Source organism: Eucyclogobius newberryi, unplaced genomic scaffold (genome assembly GCF_026437365.1).
Source record: "Eucyclogobius newberryi isolate DKJ021-1_F unplaced genomic scaffold, fEucNew1.0.hap1 SCAF_5, whole genome shotgun sequence".
NCBI lineage: Eukaryota > Metazoa > Chordata > Actinopteri > Gobiiformes > Gobiidae > Eucyclogobius > Eucyclogobius newberryi.
This window is the reverse complement of record NW_027316167.1, coordinates 16704592-16731682: the sequence shown is the minus strand read 5'-3', so window position 1 is coordinate 16731682 and position 27091 is coordinate 16704592. Positions and strand designations below refer to the sequence as shown.

At 38.5% G+C, this 27091-nt stretch overlaps 1 protein-coding gene across 3 annotated transcripts in view; it reads left to right on the top strand.

The window, feature by feature from the left end:
- The window catches only part of LOC140380657 (ephrin type-A receptor 6-like), a 62606-nt gene that overhangs the window by 26440 nt on the left and 9075 nt on the right, over nt 1-27091 (top strand). For all 3 annotated transcript variants that reach the window (XM_072464541.1, XM_072464542.1, XM_072464540.1), the window contains 6 exons: nt 3825-3980; nt 7203-7547; nt 20949-21073; nt 21738-21900; nt 23375-23480; nt 25566-25636. In XM_072464541.1, coding sequence (XP_072320642.1) covers nt 3825-3980; nt 7203-7547; nt 20949-21073; nt 21738-21900; nt 23375-23480; nt 25566-25636 — 966 coding nt within the window. The remainder of the gene's footprint in view (nt 1-3824; nt 3981-7202; nt 7548-20948; nt 21074-21737; nt 21901-23374; nt 23481-25565; nt 25637-27091) is intronic.

Below are 27091 nucleotides of genomic sequence, written 5' to 3'. Positions count from 1 at the left end.
ATGTTTCAGAGCAGAGATGACTAAATAACTGGTCGGTTGTGCTCTCAGATATGAATCTTTGTAAGCCAAACCTGGGGGTAAACTGCAGTAGTGGCCACACTGCCTCAGGGAGGATGCTTGCTTCTTTTATTTACCACCAGCTCCTATAGAGACTAAAGAAGACATACTTGAAAACTGCTGGGCAAAACATGGTTAGCATTGGGTCGCAACCAAAGATTTTCATTTACGGTAACTGTCAAAGAATGAAATTGTAGCTTCCAACCAAAAAAGAAAAAAAGAGGCATTATTGTCGGGGAGTTGACTCGGGCCTTTCTACATAAGCACATTTACTGTTGAGTTACACAGCAGCTTGAGCCATGGGTTTTAGGATATTTTATTTTGAAATGTCTTTATTGCCTTGTTCAGAGTTCATTCAATGACTCACAGCCGAACTTCAAAATAACTTGAATAAGAGGTCATGGTGACTTTTTTTTTGACAACAATTTGCCTCCGTTAACAATTGAAAAAGAAAATGTCAAAATTACCATATTACTAAAAGGGTAACTCTTCTGAATTACAATTTGCATGTTTATTAGACATTTAGATATCATTACCACAACTTAGTGCAAGTATATTAACAGAAAATATTGCAATTGTTATTCCACCATAACTTTTTCACAGCTGTTGAGCCATACACGAGCTGTATGAAAATAAACGCAATAAGCAGTGGGTTTCCTGATAAAAGAAGTGCAGAAAAGAAACATTGAAGTTGAATAAATATAGGGAGCCACAAATGGAAAAAGGAAAGGTGAGAATGATGTGTCTCCATAAGATAAGAAAAGAGGTTTGACTGAAGACACTGCGATGTGAGGTTAGGTGGAGCCAGGTTAACAGAAAACCTATTCAATTGAGATAACAGTAAAAAAATATGAAAATACACAAACTTATCACACATAAAGGACATTACTGTAGATTAATACTCGCAAACAGTTAGATTTTCCTAAATCTATATGAAATAATGGAATGGAATGGAATGGAATAAAAGCACAATATAAACCTTGATATTCTTGAGTGGGTCTTGTAATAGTTCAGCTGGAGAACAAGAAATTATTCTGGAAAGGTAAAGGTTATTTCCATTTATGTGAGTTTTAAAAATGTTTATCAATACTTGCCCAGACAAATGGATTGATTATTTTCTGTGACGATTCTTTAGACAAGCTTGCTGCAATATTCCTCACTTTTTTTTTTTGCAAATGCCTGTTACACTTACACTTGTACACAATCTATTTCTATTCATTGTAAATCATTTTAAAATCACTTCATCTCAACTCTGGTTTTGCTTTAATAACAATGAGTGGCAGCAGTTAAAATGAAAAGAGCTTTAGTTTCAATGTAGCCTTTAGCATTGGCTGACAGTTTGTTTTTCAAGATTCTGATGATAATTAGAAAACTACTACAACTATTCTTGAATGGTGCGTGTGTGCGCGCAGGGCAGGGCCGGCCCTTCCACTAGGCCGTATAGGCAGGTGCCTGAAAAAAAAAAAAAAAAATCCAGAGGGGGGCGCCCCCCCGCTGTGCCGCCCCCCTCTGGATTTTTTTTCTTTTTTTTTTTGCTTGGCCTAGGGCACCAAATGTGCTGGGGCCGGCCCTGCGCGTGTGTGCGTATGTGTGTGTGTCTGTGTGTCTGTGTGTGTGTGTGTGTGTGTGTGTGCGTGTGCCTGTGCGTGTGCGTGTGCGTGTGTGTGTGTGTGTGTGTGTGTGTGTCTGTGTGTCTGTGTGTGTGTGTGCGTGTGCCTGTGTGCGTGTGCATGTGCGTGTGTGTGTGTGTGTGTGTGTGCCTGTGCGTGTGCGTGTGTGCGTGTGCGTGTGCGTGTGCATGTGTGTGTGTGTGTGTGTGTGTGCGTGTGCGTGTGCATGTGTGTGTGTGCGTGTGCGTGTGCATGTGTGTGTGTGTGTGTGTGTGTGTGTCTGGCATCCAGGGGAATCCCAGGGAATCCCACAACATCATTCATTGCTTAAGATTTTATTACGCGTGTTTGTACCTCAACAGTACAGATAAAAGTCACAGCAGATTAATGTATAATAATAATAATAATTAAAGCCGCAAGCGGCAATGATCGGCCCTCGCCGATTCTTGGCAAAATGTGCGGCTTTGCCGCACAGAGACCGTGGCTTTTTGAATAAAAAGCCACCGTAATAATATTTTTTACTTCTCTTGTCACCATCTACCTCTGCGCCAAATTTCATGATTCTACGATCAGATTTTTTTGGGGTCATTTCCCATCTCTCAATGCATTTTTGGTACATTTGGGGGCGCTGACGCGCCAATTTTTTTATTTTAGAAAAGAGAAATGGCCAGAATGTAGAGAGGCACGGTTTTTAGAGGTGTGCAAATTTTTGTGACTTTTGTGAAGAAGAAAGAAAGAATAATATTCCGATGCGAAAACAATGTTTCCCATTTTTCAAATATCATAAACTATACATTTTCGGAAAGCGCTCGCGCTTTCCTACCTCATGGTGTGGGTCCCTGGTCACTGAGGGGTGCTTTCGTAAATTTTGAGTGGGCTCCGCCCACTTTGTGTTTTTGGCCCTCTATACAGTAATAATGTTCAATTTTTGCATTACATGCTTATATGCACGGAACATGCAAGAGATGGGGAACATATTCGTGAGCTACTTAGCGCAAATGAGTGCTTTATAAGTGCTCGTTTAGTGCGCACTTTTGCACGGGCTTCGCCCGTTTACAACAGTAATGTTCCATTTTCCTACTACTAATTAGTATGCACGGGGCGTGCGTGAGTGAAGGAGTGCGTTAGTGAGTGTTTGGAAGTGGGCGAGCGCTTCGCGCTCGATTTCGCAGCCGTGCTTCGCACGGCCTTACGAGATTAATAGGCCTCTCGCCAGCTTGTGGCGCTCGGGCCTAATAATATTATAGACAAAAAAATTTCTCGGTTTGACCAGTCTAGATGATTATAACAGTAGTACAAGAATAGATAAAAAATAAAAATAAGATTATGCAAATGCCTGTATAAAGAAACAGTTCCAGTATGAGCATACAGCCCTACTTTTGTCCACTCTACGAGGGCCCCACACGGGCTGTAGGCCCTTAGTCTATTAGTAGGTTAATCTGTCGTGGGAGTCTTAGGCTGCCAAACGTTTTTCTCAGTTGATTAATTTTATTGGGATTATAAACACAAAACAAAGAAGAAGGCATGGAGTGAGATGTTTTTAGATTTGGGAATCAATTATGAGTTTAATCTGCCATTTTATCACACTAGGAGCTTTCTGTATAAATATTTGTAATTGTGTGAAGTCCTATGATCTTGTGGTGTTGTCAGTAGCGGTGTTAAAAAATAAATTAAACTAATTATCGCAGCACTTGGTATCAAAGTATCAATATTTCTGAAGACATGATGCATATTAATGAGCCTACATTGTTGCCTGGATTTCAGTTGATTTCAATCACAATACTGGGCCAAACTCACTGTGAGTCATTAAGTATCAATACTTTGTCTAAGAATAATTCAGTATCAATACCAGAAAGTGTTCATAGGTTATGTGTCTTATTTCATGACTCATCAAAACAAGCTAAATAATTGTTTTATTTTGTAAAAAAAAAATCACAATAAATCGTCCTTGTCATCAGTATCAGGATATATCGTGTTGTATTGTGAAATGCAGAATTGTGGTGCATATTGTATCAGCAGATTATAGGCGTTGCACACCCCTAGTTGTCAGTTGCTTCAGAATATGGAGATACTAAATAGTTACAAATAAATGGAAGATTTTCATATGTGGAACATATCATTATTATATTTTCACTCTTTCCTTTGTCTCATCTGCAGCCTGTAAGCCAGGATTCTTCAAGGCGTTTTCTGGGAACACAAAATGCTCCAAGTGTCCTCCTCACAGCTCCAGTCATGACCAGGCTGCCACAGTCTGCCACTGTGACAAGAGCTTCAGCCGAGCCCTCAAAGACCCTTCCACCATGGCCTGCACAAGTCAGTACGACTCTGCTGTCATCTGGGCAATGCTTTATCTCACTTTGTGTGTGCCTTTGTCAGTCTGTTCCGGTACCATCTGTCATGTTAGAGATTTTTCTCTCCTTTCTTTTTGTTTAATGTACTAAGTGCTAAATGTAAATGCATAACTACAAGCTTATGCTTCCACATCCTAACTGTGAAAATAACATCTGGTGCGATATCAGTCACAGTACCAATTATGGAGTAACATGCCATGAGCTCTTGAAGGCTCGACGCCCACGTTCCACACAAAAAACACTCATAACACTTTCAAAAAAAAACTGACAGTGGTGAAATAATTTTTTCTTTTCTGTGAAAAGTGTGACTTTTTCTTGAAATGCCTTAGTGATTCCAGATTCCCTCACAGGTTACCACTTGGCTAGTGCCTAGGGATGCTGCTCCTAAAAGGCTTTTTAACTCAATGGCCCGTTCAGACCGCAGCGTCAAAGCGTCTAGTTTACATTCAAAGTCTAGGTGCACGCGTGTCGTGCGGGACGTTTCGAGCGTTTTGTGAGAATCCTGCGTTTTAAGTGTCGTTTGAATGTCGGACACCCTGGACGCCGAGCAGCCAGAGCGTCCAACGCAGAAAAGTTGGACAAAGCTGAACTTTTTTGTGGCCGACACGGAGCAGCAACGAATCAGAGATTATGCTCCAGTGATCTACCTACGAATTTTAGTACTCAGAGAAGGACCAAAACAAACCTCGCACTGATACAGCGCTTGGAAAATTAAGATATTCATTAAACTCTACTCACATCTGAGGTATCTGCGGGACCCAGACAAGCCCCCGAGCCGATTCTTTCCTATTGATTTAGGTGCCCAATGTCCTATTGGGTGTCTAAGCAAGTATAACTGTTACAAGATCCTGTAAGCGTTTTAATGAACAAGCTTTTCTGTTTGATCTGTACTATAGTGACATTGGTTTTACCACTTGTAATCCAGAACCAAACACAGTACTGGACTTTTTCATTAAAACATTGAGTGATATTACTGATAAAGAGTCAAGAGTCAAAAATATGAATAATCCCTGCTTTTGTCCAGACATGTCAGCATTATCTCGAGAGTGTAACAAAGCCTGGGCAGAAGTCAACAGCAGCAGATTGCCAGCAGTTTTGTCACACACAAATGTAATAAATATGTTTCTACTGTTTGTAAAGCCAAAGCATCTTACTATGTCAATACTTTCACTGAATCACAAGTCAGTTCTGCAACATTTTGGCAAACAGTTAAAAATCCTATCAAAAAATTCTGCTCTCTCTTTACCAAATGAAATTATGAAAGATTCAATTAGTCTGAAAAATAAAAAAGGATATTTGTGTTTGCACTTTACTGACGAATCCATCTATTGTTGTTGCCCCAATACATGAGAATTGACTTGATGATCAAGTAATTTCCCTTTAAATCCTTTACACGGTATAAACTATTAAATATGTTGCTCTCTACAGATAAAAAGGAGCTGACACCCTCGACCCTAGGTCAGCTTCACTGATAGTAAATTGTTTAACTCATGTGATATACCAATTCCCACTTAAAGTATCCCATACTACGGAAAACTGCTTTTGTTCTCCCTTTGCACAAAGGCGGCCAAAAAAATGATATGAATAATTTCCGTCCAATCTCAAAACTATCCTGTCCAGCAAAACTCGTGGAGAAGCTAATAAGTACCAGGTACCTCTTAACCAAATATGACATTTTAAATAGCTACCAGACCAGGGCATAGTACTATTACAGCTGCTACCAAAGTTATAAACAATATTGCTATTGCGTTGGATAATCATGGAGAATGTGCTGCTGTTTCTGTTGATTTGTCAAAGGCCTTTGATTCTGTGGATCACTGTATTCTCTTGGACATCTGGATGCTATTGGGTTTGACACAAATTAAAAAAAAGATTACTTCACAAATAGAGCTCAAGCTGTTTCTGCTGATGGCTTTATATCTGAATGTTCTTAAAAAACGCACGTTCCTCAAGGGTCCGTCCTTGGAGCCATGTTATTTACAATTTATATAGACTCAATTGGGCATAATTAAAAACACAGTAGCATCCACTTATATGCAGAGGATGTGATTCTATATATTAGGGTGCCTTCTGCTGCACAAATGATACAAAACATCAAAGTGGATTGTCATTCAATTCAACAAAACTGTGTTCATTTGAAATTGTTGATAAATTCAAGTAAAACAAAATGTATGCTGTTCTCCAAGAGACGCACTAGTGAATCAAGATATGTATCTATTCATAGGCGCGATGGTAATATGTTTGAACACGTACCCCATTACAAATACTAGGCTACATTTCTCTCAGTGCTGGATAATGGTGAAATTATATTTAAATATGCCTTCTACAGCAACAGTGTTGAAACCTCTTATCATTCAGCTCTAAGGTTCATTTCAGGAGAAGGAGACACAGTCAATTATACTCCAAAGTAGGAGACTATCATTGGAAGCAAGAAAAGCTACCTTTTGTTTATTTATAAAGCTCAGGACATTTTTGTTTTAGAGTCTCACAGAGTCAATATGGAGCAAGGGAAAAGGAGTTTAGGAACTTTACTCCCAACCTATGGAACAAAACTATGATTTAATGTCTCGAATTTTAAAAGAATATCAGCCTCAGTGCACTTCTTTAAAATCATTTTATTCCGTATTGTGTTTCTGTAAATGTATTTTATTGATTATGCTATTGAAAATTTTAAAATCTCCATTTGTTCACTAACCTGTAAATAGAATGCTGCTATTTGAGATCTGATGACACAATCCTAATCTCAATTGACAGTTGTATTTATATTAATGGTACAAAAAAGGCAACAATCTAGCAACAACAGAAAATGTTTCATTGTGATAACTTTGTATTGTACTGTTGCTATGGATACAAGTTGGTGGAGCAGATAATGTAGATACACACAAGAGTGCTGAAGATTGCCCGTTGTTGTAAAACACTGATCCCAATTAGAGCTATATTTAGACTATGACACCCATGCTAATTAGATGGAATAGGTTTTGAAAGTCTCCAGTTCAAATACAGTTTTTTCGTTATTTTTAGGCTTTTATTAATCCAATTGTATTATTATTGTTATTATTATTGAAAACAACAACAAGAACATTTTTATGCCATTAAGCGGGCCCTCCACCAGGGATTGGATTTTTGAATGAAAGACCCTTATAGTCTCCTGAACCCTGTTTAACTAACATGTCTCTGTGTTAAGGACCCCCGTCAGCTCCCAGGAACTTGGTGTCCCTGATAAACGACACAGCCCTGTTCCTTCAGTGGATGCCTCCGCGAGACAATGGGGGCAGGAAGGACCTCGCCTATAACGTCCTGTGCCAGCGCTGTGACACTTCAGACAGCGGAGTGACCCAGTGTGAACCCTGTGAGCCCGACCTGAGGTTCATTCCCAAAGCGCTGGGTCTGACTAGTACGTCTGTGGCTATCCTGGAGTACGCGGTACATGCAAACTACACTTTCCACGTGGAGGCGGTGAATGGAGTGTCCGGGCTGGGCGTGGCCACAAGGTCCCTGGCCAATATCACAGTCAACACACACCAGGCTGGTGAGTAGAGACGTTACCTGCTTTTGCCTAAACTGTGCCCCTTGACAATCCTTAGAGTTGCATTTGTGAGATTTTAATTGCTGTGAAGACAAGTGCATGTGTTTTTTTTTTTATTGTTGTGTTGCAAATAACGTTGCTGCTAAATATACTTAATCTGTGGTTTCTCTGCCAAGGGAAATAGCATGTAAAAGTATCTAATTAAGGCCGTGTTTTTTTATTTGGTCTTGGTGTTAATACCAAGCCTAAAAATATGCATCCAAAGGGCTGCAAGAATAAACAAGCAGTAACAAAGTAAAAAAGTAAATCTGTACTTAATATAATATAGGAAAATAAACTTATAAGAAACCTGTAAATATTTTTTTTTGTATTATATACACTTATTTTTCTTGAAGGTTTGTGAAACTCCAGGAATACTTGTGAAACATTTATCATGTTAATCTTGCTAGCGTGGGCAAAACCGCCATCTGGAGTGGTGAAAACTTCTATAAACTGCTTTTAACATCTTGATTCAGCTGTCAGAAAACAAATGCTAACCATTTTTCAATTGTCTTATGGGAAAAATCAAATAACCTTTACATAAATGTCTCAACTGACAACTTTTTTATCAAATATAAAATGACTGTGGGCATTGTATTTGTCTTCTCTCGTTTCAATGAATATGCATTGTAAACCGTGATCTATATTAGTAACCTTTAATTAGTAATTACCTAAACAATTACAGGGACATTGCTGAAAACATATCTAGTATCCAAGCACAATGTCGTCCCTACAGTGTTGCCTTGTCATATAAATAACCACAGGGAAGTTTATGCTAAATAACAATGCCACAGTTCCATTACGGTGGTGATAATCACGACTGCTCCAATAAGGAAATGAATTAAATGCCTGATTGCTCCTTCATAAAGATTTCACAAGGAGAGAGGAGATTAAACTGTCATAGGAACAGATATGATTCTGTTCTTCTGTTTAGGATTCCCTCTGTTTAGATGAGTACATTCTGTTTTATGGCAGCAATAAAGTATGAGATGGTGTCTAGTAAATGCTTTGTGGCGTCTGATCCTCTCCGTGTGGTTTAAAATAGAAGTAGAGTCATATCACAGCAAAGCAGTTTGTTGGCCCATAGACTCAGAGAAGATGACTGTTGCACAGTTGGTGATACATTCTGTTCCTGTTTGTTCATATGGCGTGCTTCTTTTGACTCTACTACTATTAAGTTGTACTTTATTGTAGTGTTTGTGCAGGCCTGTTTACATTTCCTCATTTTAAAGAAGGGCTGTGCAGTAATATTGAGTAATGAAACACCTATAATATGATTTGACAACCGTCTGTCAGCTTTAACCAATTGTAATTTTTTTTTTTTAAACCTATAATTTGAATGATTGTTTTTTTGGACGCCAAAAGGCACTTTTCATTCCGGTATATTCAACAGTGGAGGTAAGCCACTGATGGAGTGTGGCTAATCTCCACAATCGGCCCCTCCAACCATTAATTACTCACACCATATTCATCCTAGTGTCTTACTTTACGACACATATTCGCTCTGAAAAATATTGAATTTTCCTCGACTAGACACCAAAGATTTCTAAAGATCTTTTATTTTTTCCCAAAAAAAATTCAAAACATCCAATTTACCATCACAGTTCAATCACACCATTGTCTTCTCAGTTTAGTTTGGCATGTTGTCTTACTTTACTCACATCAAAATCGGCCCTATCTAGACATGGCTGACTTATTTTCTTCACCTTCTCATATACTGCAGCATTGTCTTTCAATGCCATATTTTTAGGATTGAGACATTATGCTGATTGGCTGTCACCTTGTCATTGAAAACAGATGTCACATGTCTTGGGCCAAGCCAGACAGCATGCAAATCACCTCTGGAGGCGGAAGAGGCTGCCCTTGGGAATGTTCCCTTTACCATGTTTCCACCGGATTAACTTGTCAAACTAGCATCTCTCATAGACACACTATATTCGGCTCTTGAGACACATTCACACACACATTCACACACACATTCACACACACATTCACACACACATTCACACACACATTCACACACACATTCAGACACACATTCACACACACACATTCATACACACATTCATACACACATTCATACACACATTCACACACACATTCACACACACATTCACACACACATTCACACACACATTCATACACACATTCACACACACATTCAGACACACATTCAGACACACATTCACACACACATTCATACACACATTCACACACACATTCACACACACATTCACACACACTCGTCGTCCCGCTTCCAGATGTTAGCATTGTCTGTTAGTCACACCGTTTCTCTGTATAGCCAAGGCACTTCTCCACTGCTTGCTTGGGACTTGCAATTAGTGTGAAAGACAGTGGTTATGAGGTGTACTTGTCACGGCCGCAATTAGAGCTGCACATATTCGGAAAATATTGTAATAATTGTGGGAATCATTGCAATAACAAGAAATATTCTATTTTTACATTAGATTATGGTAAACCAATTGTTAGAATAGTCCAATAGTCTTGCACTTGCAGGTTCTACTCAAAATCGTGACATTAAAATAGAGACTGAGACTGCAAACCCAAAACTAAACCTAGACCGGGACTAAACTGGGACTAGAACATGTCCAAACCAAATTTAAGTCTACGTCAGGACTATGGATGTCACAGTATCAAATTTTAATGGTACGACTATTGGGTGGAAAAAACACACACAAAATGAACAATTGATCACAATTACTGAGACCGTGATCAAACACTGAAATCGTTCATTTTCTTTAATTGCTGTTGTCAAACACATTATTAGTCGTCAAGTTTATGACCAGCTTTTTGAAAATGAACTGTCTGAATGAAAACATTTAATCAATGTGAAAAAAACAGGTGGATCTAAAAGCAGTTCTTATTTAGATATATATTTTTTTATAACTATTGATGGAATTAAAAACCTTTAATTTTGCTTCTTAAATAGTCACAATTATCCCCTTATAGTTCTTGTGATTAACTGAGAGTTGAGAGAGACAAAACCAGTCAATGCTAATTCATAACTCTACCTTAACTAAATCTGGTCCAAATATAAATGCAGTGATGAAACAGAACAAGAAGACCAACTACTGAAGTAATTTGAGAAATACTGAATTGCAATTGATTTATTTCCTCTCATTTTTTGTGTGTAAACAATTAATTGCTATATTATGCAGCTCTACATTTTATCTGTTTACACACAGACTTATTTTATGCGACTTGCAGCACAAGTACGTGTTAAAATTTGCAGTTTAATGTCTTTAATAATGTGCAGTCATTTCAGAGACGGTCTTGCTTACTAAACATCTGCTCACGTTGGACTTGAAAAGATGAGCTCACTGCCAAATGAGTCGGAGACAGTGAAGAGATATACGCAATTAATTGTGATATCAATACATCCAGTAACAAAATAATGGCCAATCAAAAGCAGAATTAGCACTTAAATAGGTTTTGCAGAGAGAGGGAGGGGCTATTTATATTTTGTTTGTGTGCTATCTGTTTGTAAATTGCCTATTAATATCTCATTATGCTTTTAATTAGGCTAAATCTATTAATTATAATTACTGCTTCTTTCAACATTTCCAGAGCTACTGTTTTAATAACCGTGATAAGTTTAATTGATGGCTGTGGCACCTAAACTCATTACCATGTAAGGACTCGAACACGTTCATGTACTTCATTATTATCTAACTTACAACTATTGCAACTATTATTACTGCTATACTTTTACTATTTCTCTCTATCACTTCAATTTGTATTATTTTTCTATAGATGTGTAATTTAAAAAGTGCTTACTGTAATGTAATATTGTGCATAACGTCCAGACAGATGGTAGATCGGATGCATTGTTGTTCTCGTAAGCCCAGTGAAGATCAGCTGTTTTGGGTTCAATCTTAGGAAAGTGGCCGATTGCAGAGAGCTTGTGTTCGGTGTTCTTTGAACTGCTGTGGGTCCGCTCAGCTCTGTCTGTTCAGCAGAACCTCCCACTGAGTTCACTGTGGTCTGTCAGGAGGCCGGGCCACAAACACCGTCAGCTTCTCTTTGTTGTGCGTATACGAGAGCAAAACAAGCCACTGCCACTACAACAAGAGGGAAGCCTTAAGCACAAGCCAGATTCTAGTGATTTGGACTAATTGCTTTTTTTTGTGCAGCAGTAACTTCGAATAGATTACAAAAGCAGTGGGTTAGATGTCATAGCAATATACAAATAGTTTCTGGGCTGTTGAGAATGAGCAATATGGGGTTTTATCATAATTTTGTATGTATTGAAGTTGGGGATTGTTTTTTCACATTTAGCCAGTAAAAGCAAGACAAACACACATGTAGTGCTGCCAGTGTCAATTCTGATTTCAGTTTTAGTCTTCTGACTCAAATTTGTTTTAGTTTTAGTCAAGGTTAAAGGCGCAATGGACGATTTTTCGGCGATTTGAGAACTCAGGTGGAAGTGCGCATGCGCACTCCCCCGTGCGGACTGATACAACACACACGTGCGTTTGTTTATTTGCGCAACGAAGCGCATCACATCTCTCGTCTCCCGTAGATTTCTGTCCACTTCTGCGTCAGCTCGAACTGTCTTTCTCCGTCTTCATTTTGCCCCGTACACTGAAGGAACTATATTATGATAGATCCATGTGCTTAGGCACACGGAAACGTGGGGACGAACCGCACGCGGCTGCAGGTGAGCGGTAGGTGCGTTTTATGATTGATACTTGGCAGGACTAATCGGCCGTCCACGCCACGAGGAAATAAGACTTAGATTTGTGCCAAAAAAATCGTCCATTCAACCTTTAAGTAAAGTAATATTTGTTTTGTGAGTCTATTATTAGTCTACAAAATGCCATTACAATTTTAGTCAATTAAATCCATAATCGTTTTAGTAAACCACAACATAATTACAATAATTGGAACATTGCTTCTTCGGATATGTAAAAGCTCAGACACTGAGCTTGTATATGGTCTCTTTTAGGCTCTGAGATTGATATTTTTATCATTTCAATTTTATCAGAATTACTAAACATTTAATATATTTCCCAGCAGAGATTTTGAATGTATTTTTCTGATCGTATCTGGTTCTTCTGAAAGTCGTCTTGTTTTTGAAAATGTTTGTTGCTTGATCAAGTTAAATAATGTACCAGTAACAGTCTTTGCACCCTGAGAAACTCAAAGCACCTTCAGTCAGTTTGTTGCTGCCAATAGTATCGGAAAAAAGTATGATGGTAATGTTGTTGTTGTTGATGTTGTTGTTGTTGTTGTTGTTGTTGTTGATGTTGATGTTGTTGTTGATGATGATGGTGATGATGAAAAATGTAGACATCCAGACAATGTTTTTAAAATCAATAGATGTTAAACTTTTTCTACAAAGGCTCACTCCTGGACGAATGAGTGATTACACCGACTTGATGATGTCTAATGGAACACTCCATGTCCAGAGGCACATTGTAATTCCTCGTGTGAACATCTCTTTGCTTGTTCGGTGGTGCCCTGGATTTTAGATTTTTTTTCCCCCTTTCTTTTCTGTTCTGTGTTTTTCCGTTCTGCTCTGGGAATAAGGCGGGATTCTATTTATATGCTCAGATGCTGGGGAGATGCAACCTCTTGGGAATCCTCTCTGCTCCCCCTTCACTTTCTCCCTCTCTGTTCTTTCCGTTTGAGCATTTATACTTCAAGGCTAACCTATTTTCTCCAATTTACTCAAGTTAAGAATTGCGCACATTAATCAATTTGATAAAGTTGTAATGAGCAGGACATATTTTGGGGCCATATTTTTCTGACTAACCAGTCTGACAGTTCAGCAAACACTGACTTTTCCTCCCGAGTATCTCCTCAGAAACGTATCGACGCACCATTCTTAAAGGTGCACTCTGTAACATGCATGGAGACAGCTATAGTGTTCATTTAATAACTATTTTGTGGCTCATAGTGGTGAGATCCATAGTTGCAATTATTATTAATTCAAACCTTAACCTTCTCTTGTACCATGTAAGAGAAGGTCCTTTATTAATCCCTTGAGAGCGGGCAATCTTTCAGCAGCAGTGAGCAGCTAATGGGGAGCGAGCCACAACCTATAGCTATGTTTTGGGTTGATGTTTTGGGAGATGTTGGGTTGATGTGCTGGAAGTCGAACCTGACATTCACTCAGCCACTGTGCCGTCCTGTCACCTTAATTTTGATAGAGATCGAGACTATTCATTACTCAGGGAAGGTCCTCTGTTTATTTTTTTCAGTATTGATTGACGTTTTGATACTAGTTTTAGTATTGATTAGTATCTGGGTATTGATCTTTTGACAACCCTGAACACACTAAACAAAACCTGGCTCACACCAGATTTATATTTGTCTCACTTTGACTCAATCTGGAAAGTCCCTTGCCGAAAGCCATTGAATACTTCAGGCTGGTCGAAGAGTCACAACAGCGGAAGAAGCAGAAAAATCTAAACTGTTTTTAACCCAGTGCCTTGTGATTGGCCTGATAAACCGCAGGATGCATTCTCACTTTGTGAGAACACAAAACATTGCAAGACTTCTTCTTAGTTTAACCATGGAAAAGTTAAACTAAACCAGTGAAACATTTACTGACATTTACTATTAAAAATAAATGTATGTTTATTGAGATTTGAATTTAAAGCTCAGTTTTTCACTATTGAGCACACATGAACACTGTCACATGCCGTTGTTGAGCCCTGAGCTACAGAATGGTCCTCCCGGGACGTGTCTCCAACTGTGGAAATGGCGTCCGCACTTGGATTGATATGCTCCGGATGTTGGAGCTTTTCCTCTTTGGATTTGGGTTGTTTCCCCCTGAGGTCCTCTCAGTGCCTCTCCTTGCATAAATTTCTGCTTTTTACGCAGTATAGCTGGCTGCAGATATTTTCATCCTCCCAGTCTCCCCCTTGTTTTACCCAGGATTATAATATAGATGTCTCTGAAAGCAAGACAGAAGTACATATAAGGTTTGATGGTTTAACCCATATTTTTTACATAATATCTAGAAGTTTTAAGTATATCTTTGGTTGGCTGTCACTGTAATCACATGTTAAGCAATACTACTGCTATTGCATGTCTACGCTTTTAATCTGCTAACCCTGATATTCTTATGATGATGTTAATCCTAATTGTGTTCATGTTAAAGGTTCACTCTGTAACTTTACCAGTTGTAGAGTCTGCCATCTGAGAATCACTGAAATGTTCCACAATAGACATTCCACCACATGCCTTGCAGCTAACTGGCCTGTTCTTCTGTGTATACGTCATTCTCTTAAGCCAGTTGTTTCTACATAGCTCATGGCACAGGATGGTCAAACTGAGAAATAAAGACAAAATCAATGTAGAAGAGGCATTCAGTTTTTTTCATACTAAATTGGAGCGTAGAATTATTTCAGTGTTCTGTCAATACATGCTGCTGTTGTGTGTGCTGTTTGCCATCACTACCTACAACAAGCAGCCAGACTGGGACTGAGAAATTCCCAGAACATCTTGGCTCTCTCTATGGGGCTCAGACACCAGCTGCCCACCGGACAAAGCGCCACATGTAGCTTCACATAGCAATGGCAACAGCAGATGTTTCCTCTGGCTCCAACCACATTTTTATGGACTACAGCTTGTTCAGTGGAGTTTAGTTGATTTGATGTCAAGAAAATATGGTGTATTTTTTTCTGGTTTATTTTTATGTACCCATATCCATATTTTATGCAACAATATGATTCAGTTTATAAGTTCAAGGTAACTTTATTGTCCCTGCGTAGGGACATTTTCCCTCTGAATTTTACCACCCTTAAACGCTGCTGGAGCAGCTTGTCAGGAGCAGTGGGAACACCCATCACCTGGGGTCTCATTTACTCTATAAAACTATGCATGAAGGAAACACAAGTGGTGGAAGAAGTACACAATTTAGTTTAAGCACGTATAAAAATCTATGTAAGTAAAAGTTTTAAATGTAATGTAGTAGTAAAACGTGTTTCAAACAGATTTTGTGCTGAATGGTGAATGGGGCCGATTGGGACTTTTGTACTTAATACTCACATGATTTTTAAATGTAACTCATTACAATTACATGTTTAAAAATCCACCCAAAAAGGACAATTACTCAAACAACAGTAACGTGAGTATTTACAATTACTTACTTTCCACCCGTGGTTTTTACTTTACAGTACTTAGTACTTGTAGGAGCCAAAACCCCTGATAGAGATGGAGTGTTGGGAGCGGCCACAGGGTGTCGCTGTGGGCTCAGGAGCAAATGGGTATTTAGGTGGGAACTTGGTACAGGTTGCTAGATGGACAAGCCCACAGTTTGTTGACCGCTTACGGCGGCACTGGTTATGTAGTGAACGCGTTATGGTGATTATTAAGCCCGAGCCGAAGGAAGAGAATCGTCCAGGGAGGGACGATGTATTCGGGGGCCGTAAAAACGCAAATATCGAGTAGTAAACGAGGACAACTATACCAGTGAGTGGTATCAAAAAATATAACTTTGTGATTTCAAATTTTGAGTGAAGATTCTGTGAAAAAATATTGAAAGACGGCTCGGTAGCGCCACCTCAAAAATCAATTAACATGGGGCCAATGGGAAAAAGTTGCAGTAAAAATATGACGCTCACACAGTCAATAGTTCATGTGAGGACATGACCATACTGGATCAAACACGGCGCTGACAAAAGTGCACCTCGTCATACTTTTGGCATCTACTCCTGCAGTTTTCAGACACAAGACACAAAACCCATATGCAATTAAATATGATCAGTTTGAAGCAGATACGGCTTCGGGTGTGGTCAAAGTGAATTTTAAACAAAATTAAAGCCACACGCGGCAATAAAGGCCCTCGCCCCCCCTGCGGCCGCGGGGTACTTGCCACCGCAAGGAGCACACCTCTAATCCCCCCGCCTACATCACCTCTTCCTCGCAAACAGCACAAACTTTTACACTACTTCATGGAACATTTTCACAGCCGCGTGTGTATGTATATTCATTTTATATTTATATTATATATATAAATATATATATATATATATATATATATATATATATATATATATATATATATATATATACATCAAATTTAAAAATACATTACGGCAATGACGGACCTTTGTCTTCATAGACTTATGGAAATTGATACAAACATACCTCATGTAAGGACAAGTAAAAAATGATATTATGACCCCACCCTAAACCCCACAGGGAGTCGACTATTGTGGGCAGAACCAAATTTTTTCAAATTTTTATACCTCTTACTTATTTTTTTCCACCTTGAATTTTCAGTCAAAAGGCTTGTAAATGTGTCAAAATTAACTACACCCATGTGCAATAAGAGCAAATTATTTAGATTTTTTTATACATTCCAAATGTGGGCGTTTTTTTATACATTCCAAATGTGGGCGTGGCAAGCTAACAAAGATTGAAACGTTTTAAGTGTTAAAACTTGCGTATCTCTGGCTTGAGATGTCCTATTTTCTGGCATTAACATACATTCTGTGCAAAATGATGAGCTGAACGCAATGAAAAATTACTTTGACGTTGACAAATAAAATTTGGCAATTTTTTTGCCATTCTAAACAAAAAAGCCAATGACGGCATACCTCTATCTACAAGCATCTTACCATGGCAACCTAACAAATATTGTCATTGACTTACATGCATTTTGGTTTGATTTTGAATGAGATGAAAAAGAAGGCAAGGCAAGTTTATTCTGTGCCTTGTGTATGACATGTATTCAAAGTGCTTAACACAACAAGAAAAATGCATTAAAAATCACAAAGATATGATAGAAATCACAAAACAGTTTGAAACATAAAAGAGAAGAGTGCAAAGAAAATAATTTCAGTCTCATACACAGTTAAACTATTTAGCTTAGATTTGGAGAGACATGGATAAGTCTCCAAGTCTGGTTTAGACACTATTCTTTTGACACTAATAAAATCTAGCACACCCTTCTTGCCATTCTGAAAAAAAGCCAACGTCGTTTTCTTTTTGTCTGCAAGCATGTTACCGTGGCAACCTAACAACCTAACCTGCATTTTGGTTGACAAGCATTTTGAATGGGATGAAAAAAATTACTTTGACATAAACAGTTGAGGTTTTGCACACTCTCCACATCACACTGAACATAAAAGCCAAAGAGGACATCACTTTTCACGACCGTGTAGTTGTGAAATGTTGAATCAAGAACTATAAAATTGGTTCTATTTGTGGAGGAGGGGTGATGTAGGCGACGGCCTTTATCGCTGCGCGAGACTTAAATGGATTTTATTATTGATACGAAAGGACCAATTATTTTAATACTTTGCAATTAATAAAGAATGCCATAAACTTGGAACTGCCTCAGTGAACTTTCTTGGATCACACAAAACAGCGAGCTACCGCGTCAACTAACTGCAACGTAAGCAACTCAAGTTGGAGCTGGCTTATACAGTACTTTAATACTTTATTACTTTCCACCACAGCGGAACACAAACTTCCTCAAACTTTCAAATTTCTCATTTCTTTGAGTATAATTGCCATCATCCTCATCTCTGAAAGCCCAGATGGACCGGGCTGCTCATTTCTATATAAAATCATCTTTTTATAGATCACAAACGTAACACACTCTCACACACTCACAAACATTAAAAGTGATTTCGTGTTTGCCTCATTAAAAGTATCTATATGGTTAGCGCTCCTATTTTTCATAGCAACAAACCAATTAGTTTTGACTAGGGCAGAACAATTTTGTCAGAATATGTTCCTGTGATTTTGGTTATTGTAGCCCAGCGTTGCAATTGCCTTTAGATTTGCTTTTATTATAGTTACCGCTTGCTTTTCACGACAGGTTTGTGGAGGTCTAATCTGTGGGGCTATTTTGTTGTTTGTTGTTCATACAGGAAATTATGTCAAATGATTGCAGTTTTCAACCATTCAAATTGTGATTTTCAGTTGTGGTATGGATACTTGGATTAAAAAGATGATCAACTTTTAAGGAGTGTATTAAGCGTTTGTGTACAGCCAACACAATCATTTAGTCAGGAATGTTCAGCTCAAAGCAGTCTCGAGTTTTAGGCTCACATCCCTGCTGGCCCAATAAAAACTCCATCCACAAGGGCTTAGTCAAAGGACAAAATGAAAGTTCCAAGTAGGATTCCTTAGTTGATATCTACAAGGTTCTTCTATTTAGTTTTAAAATGTGTCTCTGCTATAAAACTTTCAAACTTTCAAATGTGTAATGATGCCCTTGTTAACTGTACTTGAACAAGCCTGAAGTCTCCGCTATGTGTGTTGTGCTTTGAAAGAAGAGACACTTTTAAACATGAATCCAGGACAAAATTTGTATTCACTCAATGTTCTCTCTAACAGCTCACCCCACAACAGAGGAACGAGCTGTATTAGTTTTCCAAATAATATTCCGTTCATGTGAGGCATTCATGAATAATTAATAGTAGATTTTTGAATGTCTGAGGGGAGATTTTAGCTCGCTTTGTAGATATGTATAAAATATTTTTCACATTTGCAGTCATAATAGAAATGGTCAAGTGTGTAATCAGGCCGCGTTGGAAAATATTAAATTATTTGTTGCCTATTTAATTTAGTTTCGCCATGGTGTAAAAGCTAAACAATGTGTAAATAAGTGTATGCTGCATGTTAGTTGGGGGCAATATGGGGATCACATCACATTTAAATATTAAGATTCAAACCGTTAAATTGATTCAACATACATACATACATACATACATACATACATACTGTACGTACATACATACTGTACGTACATACATACATACATACATACTGTACATACATACATACATACATACATACATACATACATACTGTACGTACATACATACATACATACATACATACATACATACTGTACGTACATACATACTGTACGTACGTACATACATACATACATACATACATACTGTACGTACATACATACATACATACATACATACATACTGTACATACATACATACATACTGTACATACTGTACATACATACATACATACATACATACATACTGTATATACATACATACATACATACATACATACATACTGTACATACATACATACATACTGTACATACTGTACATACATACATACATACATACATACATACATACATACTGTATATACATACATACATACATACATACATACATACTGTACGTACATACATACTGTACGTACATACATACATACATACATACATACTGTACATACATACTGTACGTACATACATACATACATACATACATACTGTACGTACATACATACATACTGTACATACATACATACATACATACATACATACATACATACTGTACATACTGTACATACATACATACATACATACATACTGTACATACATACATACTGTACATACATACATACATACATACATACATACTGTACATACTGTACATACATACATACATACATACATACTGTATATACATACATACATACATACTGTATGTACATACATACATACATACATACTGTATATACATACATACATACATACTGTACGTACATACATACATACATACATACTGTACATACATACATACATACATACATACATACATACATACTGTACATACTGTACATACATACATACATACATACATACTGTATATACATACATACATACATACATACATACATACTGTACGTACATACATACATACATACATACATACATACTGTATGTACATACATACATACATACATACATACTGTACGTACATACATACATACATACATACTGTATGTACATACATACATACATACTGTACGTACATACATACATACATACATACTGTACATTCTCTTTTATAAAGGTGATTTAGATCAATATAGCGATTTCAAGGTCCAAAATGTTACAGATGTTACAGATGATGTTACACAGGCATCATTATGACTATAGAGTCTCCAAATTGTCCTATTGTCACATGGTCTGATGATTTCATTATATCATCTTCCTGGAAAAGCAGCCGTATATTATTTGATGTGTCAAAAGTCCAAAGAGAAAACAATATTGTTACTTGTTTCTGCTTAAACCTTTGTGTAAGATTAAAATCGTGTCTGGTGGGGATATGTATATAGTATCAGAGGCCTCCCTGTGGCTTTGTGGAAAATATTGCTTGAAACTTTATTATTTCTCAAGTTTCCTTCAAAGCACACAGATAAAGAATGTGGCTCAGTGGCTGGAGCAGTAAATGACTGTAATCGCTCATCTCCCCGTACCTCCAGGGCCAGGACAGGTGACTGCGTGTTCCAGTTGTCAGCCATTTTTCTTAATTTCTCTTCCCACTCTCTTTCTCCCCTGTGTTATTTGATGCTCCGTCAGAATGAAAGTGTCACTAACAGTGTGTGTGAATGCAGGTCCAGCGCTGGTGGGGGTGGTCAGGAAGGACTGGGCCACTGACAGCAGCATCGCCCTCTCCTGGGAGCAGGTGGAACAGCCTCCAGCAGACATAGTGGATTATGAAATCAAGTACTATGAAAGGGTAAAACCTTTGTATAACTCTCTATATAATAACTGCAATAGAAACTTTATTTAAAACACACTTTAAAACAACAAAGTTTTCCTGGAACTTGCTCCCTGATTTTAATGCTGTCCTTTTTCAGTTTTGTCATAAATAATCTTAACATTCTTTTGGGGGAACTGCATATGTCATAATTTAAGTTGGTCAGTCAAGATTTTGTTTAAATTTATTTTGGAATAATGATTCAAATGTGGCTAAATGTGTAGATAATATATGTAAAAGTTCTGTGAGTTGGATTATCAGTGTTATAAATGCATATTAAGATTAACCTAAACTAATTGTGTCAGATTCCTCGATTAAAAGAATATAATAAGAGACTCTCATTTTAAATTGTCCTGAGTGGTTCATGCCCTTCTTAACACACATACTAGGGGATCTTTTGCTTTTTCATGCATCAGTTACAATAAATGGTTATGGTTTTACTAATGGGGACAAATATTCAGTTTTACACAGTAACACTGGCTCCCAGAACAATATGCATTGTTAGTGCAGAGCATTCATATTTCATTTCTAATTATGCTTTGCTCACCATCTGCTGTGTTAGCTAATTGGATAAAATGAAGTACTTTGTTCAAACACTGTGCTTTATTAATGGTCATATTTCCATTGCTGCTTGTCTCTGCAGGAGCAGGAGCAGTTGAGTTACTCGTCAACCCGCACTCGGACGCCCAGTGTGGTGGTGACAGGCCTCAGACCCTCCACAGTCTACGTGTTCCATGTGCGCACACGGACCACAGCCGGATTCACTGCATACAGCCCCAACTTTGAGTTTTCTACTGCTGCTGAAGGTAGAGCAGAGGGGTTTGTCATTTAATTGAATAATGGAAGTCAGTATTGAAATTGAGAGAGTATTTGAAAGAGTATTTAGACTATTAAAAGAAATCTCATTTGTACACCCCCTTCTCTAATGTGTCCGCCCCGTCTTTGATACTACATGGTATATATATAAGTCATGTAAAAGTGAGTCTCTAATGAAGCCTGCGTAAATTCAGCCTGGAAGACCTAACTCCACCCATCTACGTCAAGGCCACCATGGAAGCGGGGGCCATGCTACAAACGCCCCCTGTCCTTTTACCCTCCTTCCCCTCATCCTCTACCTTCTCTTCACATCTACCACCACCAGTCTCCAGGCTCCGGGGGGAGACATCTAATACAAATAGATCATGGAGTGCCCATGATTACAACGTCTTCCGCCGGGGTCTGAGCGCCAAATAACTCTTGAATAAAGCTTGCTAAACAGTCCATTCTCGTGGTCTCTTTGTCTCTCCAGGGTGAAATAGTTTTAAGGAGATGTCCAAATGTTAAACCAGGGAAAAAGTCAAGTCATAAAGCCAAGCAATACTGTCACTCTCATTCTTATTTTGGATGAAATAGATGTTTGGTGAAATTCAAGGTGAAGGTTTTACAGGGCAGAAAAGCCAGAGGTGGTTGAGTCATCGGCGTTGATCAACGGCTCTATAAAAACCTTGGAGACACTTTACGGGGATTGTTCAGCATGGCTCTGTAAAACTCATTGGTGCTTCTTCAGCCGTGAGCTATTTATTTTTTTATGTGGATAAGCGCTGTAGGTTCCCTTTTCAGGCTGTGTTTATTATTGTCCTTTATGCCCCGCACTCATAATGCTCCGCTGAGTCCAGACCTGGAGGAAGCAGACGCCAGAAAAGCCACGCTTCAAATGATAAATCTGGATGTACACCTTTACATGCTCATGCAGTGCCACGTGGAGCGCAAGAAAGACTCTGAATCTTTAGTTCAACGTGCTGCTATTCCGAAATATCCAAGTAGTCAACAAAATAGTTTCTAGTTGTGTATTCGATAAGAGTGTAACTTTTCAGGTTTGTGGCAGATAAGGGATGGGGGGAGGGAGTGCATTTAACATAATTATTTATAGGTAACTTGTTGAAAAGGAATGGTGTCCGACAAAAAGAACAAGGTAGAAATGTAAATGTAATCTTAAAGTTTCCCCTACATAATGCGCTTACTAACTTGTTTTTGTTGCTGTTGTAATTACTTAATCATTTACAAAACTTATATTGTGTTTTTTCTTGGCCTGGAGTTACACGGCACATTTTATCGACAGAAATACTTTTCCTAATTAAAGTCTATGAATGACAGAATGACTGTAGTAAAAGTTACAGCTCCATCTCTTAAATGCCCCTCAGCAGTTCCTCAGGGCCTCTACCATGAACTGACTTGAATCTAAAACACTGGAGTTTGCATTTTGGTTCCTGTGTGCAGATGATTATAGTGTGTTGTCCACAGATCCTGATGTTGCAGACCAGGGCCAGGTTTTGGTGGTGGTCACTGCGTCAGTCGGGGGCTTCTCACTTCTGGTCATTCTCACCCTCTTCCTCCTCATCACTGGACGGTAAGATAAGAAAAGATAAGATAATCCTTTATTGTCCACACATGGGGAAATGTCATTGATACAACGCAGGTAGATACAGAGGAAAAGAACAGATAACTTATAGGAATATTAATATTATAAACTGGCTTATTTTCTCTTTAAATAAACACGTATTTCATTGAATTGAAGTGAATATGCTATGAATCTTGGTCATTTTCATCAGAATACTATTTGCAGATTTCCACGAATCACTGCAAGAAAACTGAGTTAACTGAGGCACAAAAATACACCACTACGTTACCTAAATTACAATAGATTTTATTACACGTTTGGGTCATAATGGAGGGCCCTGTGCAGCCACAAACAACACACTTCTGTCTCTTCTCATATTCTCTATTATGATCCGTCCTGCAGAAGTCTATTAATGGACTTCCTTTGCCATCACGCGGACACTCTTATTTTCCAAGCGGCTGCACACATTTTCTGGCTAATTACTCGACATGTAATGCATGTACCAGCACTTTGCTTCATCCCATTAACTTCCGCAGGTTAGAGCAGATTTGTTCCCTTTGGTTCACAGGGTTTTATATTAGTCGCAATTATTGGTAAACTATGAAAAATGGCTTTGAATCTGCTGATGTATATTACGGGAACACAATCGTTCTAAAACATCAGAAGTATACAATGCAACTTTGGATAAAATGATGAATGTACTTCAAAATAAATGAATATTTCTGTTTGTGAAATGTTTGTACTTACTGTCAGAGGCGTAGGAAAAGAGCTTGAAGCTGCTTTGTCCCTATTCTCAAATCAAATATACTGCCGTGGATATGCAATAAAGGTTTTGTATAATTCAGAGAGGTACAACAAATGTGTTGCACCAGTTCTCAAACGTCAAAGTGAGGCAAAACTTTTATAGATGTTAATATTTCACACATGTAATTTCCCACAATGCCAAAGGGACAGTCAGTGCCCTCACATTGCATGAAAGAATAGGGCACATGAGGATAGAACTGTAAAGAAAGTCTATGCGCTCATATTTGTTTACTTGAATTGAGTTGACTCATTTACAGTTTTCACAGAAATTTGAAGAGCTTTGAAAATGTAAATGCCACTTCTCTGGTGGAGGGTCCGTTACCTGCTGTGGAGGGTTGTTGCTTTGCTTCAAACGTTCCACAGTATTGCATAAAACATTTGGAAAATCCAGAATGACATCTCTGTATTTTTATACAGATTGATATCAGTCCGAGGTCTCATTTATAAAGCAGTACATGGAACTGAAAAAGTGCAAAGAGACAAAACCCAAACTTCACATTTGTGGAACAACTCAATCTTTATGAATAATTGAAGTGAAGTATGATTTCCAAATCCCAGGAAAATATAATGTGTTTTTAAGGAAACATGCAGCACTACCTAAACGGGGTCTCATTTATAAAGCATGAATACGTCAAATAAAATGCTACATACGTCACTTTCCACATTGGGAATTATATAAAAAGACAACTTTACCTAAAATGAGTGGTTTGGTCCAAAGATTGTGAACTTTATGCATCGGAGCTGTAAGAGATGAGGCAGAAGGTGATCTGTGCTGTTTTGTCTGTACATACGCACACTCTTAGTAAGAATTCCACGTACCGTTTTATAAATGAGATTCCAGATCTGTGGAGAACCGACTTTGAGGTAATTTTGAGCAATACCTGCAACTAAATACATGCATGCGAGATGAGCACAGCACAAACATCTCCATGAAGACGAGAAGGTGACGGACCCCTCCCAAAGTGGGCAGGGTTAACAGTTCTAAAATATGTTCTTCATTCATGTTTCGATATCAGGCACAGCACTTTTAAGATTGAATTTGAATCGACTCATCCAATTCAAATCTTTAATTCCAATTTGTGTGAAGTACATTTGAGTAAGAATAGTAGTCTAAGCTGTCAAGTGTACTTAAAACTTGTACTGTACACTATATTACCACTATCCCTTTCTAGCCCTCCCAGGGGTAGTTTATACGCAGTTGCCCATACAAATGATATTACTGTTTATTAGTATGTTGTGCATTGTCAGGACTTGGACTGATAAAGTTCTCTCTTGTGGGGTATTCTACAGGTGTCAGGGCTATATCAAAGCCAGGATGAAGTCAGAGGAGAAGCGAAGGACACGTTACCACAGCGGACATGGTAAACAACTCCTCCCTAGTCTCAATTCTCTTCACGTACTTATGATGGCGATTGAAGTTTTGGAGGGACTAGACCAGTTACTGAGGAGCATCTTTCTCACACCCTTTGGCAAATGATCTAATTACAGTTGTACAGTTATCTGAGGGTGTGCACTGTGCAGGCACTCATGCTTCTAACCAGTTTGATAAAGTCGTGAGTGTTCATTTGTGAAAACTTCTAATTGGTATCTGCTTTCACCGTTTAGTTCACACTGCCCTTAACTTTAGAGAAGACGTGGTTGAAGTAGCCATAACTAATTTATCAAGTAGAAGGAAAAAAGCCTTGGGAGAAACAATTACTTTAGAAACGGTTAAGACAAAAATTGTATTTTCAATTCGTTTTTTTTTTTTTTAGATGATGTAATCGGACTGACAAAACATTTCCTATGCACAGAGACAATATTTAACATTAAACAATTAACAAATCATGTCTGAAGATAAGCTGTAAGAAACGCTAAATGTTTGAATCGTTTAGTGTTGTCGCTTTTGTAGATTTATTCACAGTGGGAAGAGTAACCAAAACTTTTACTCAACTAAGAGTACTGATACTTGAAATATTGCTCAAGTAGACGTATGGTGTCAGGAAACTAATCTTAATGGTACATGTTCTAAATGTTGATGTAACCGGTTACTACGCAGCTCTGCTTTCAAGTGTTTTAAGCTTCTTTTGTGAACCGTAGTTGTGCAGTTGTCAAATCAAATCAAATCAATTTATTTTTGTAAGGCCCAAAATCACAACAACAGTTGCCTCTGAGGGCCACAGGGAGAAATGAATCAACAATGTCTGTGGTGGCGATGGAGTCAGACAATGTCTGTGGTGGCGAGGGACAATGTCCCAGGGTCCTCTGTCCTTAGACTCTCCTTCTCGGCCAGGAAAAACTACAAAAAAACCTCTTTGGGAAAAAAGCGTAGAAACCTGGAGGAGTTCCAGTGAAGGAGAGATCCGACTCTCACAGACGGACAGACGGACACGAGGAGACTGGAGCTGGACCCACTCTTCAGGCAGATGAGGGACCGTCTGAGGCGAGCTGGACCCACTCTTCAGGCAGATGAGGGACCGTCGGAGGCGAGCTGGACCCACTCTTCAGGCAGATGAGGGACCGTCGGAGGCGAGCTGGACCCACTCTTCAGGCAGATGAGGGACCGTCCACACAGGGCAGGGACCACTTCACCAGGGGAGGGGCATCTGGGTCCACAGGTCCTCAGGAGTGAGAGAAAGAAAAGAAGGCGGTGAACAGTTTGCAAGTGGAATCAAAAAATAAATATTGTTTGATAGCATAAGTAGTCAGAAGAAGAAGAGGATAGTGCTCAAGCTGTCATACTTCCCCCAGCATAGTTACTCCTAGGGCAGCATAGCTAAAGCTATGGGTTTATGTTTCTGTTCCTAACTACTCTGACCATAAGCGATTTCGAAGAG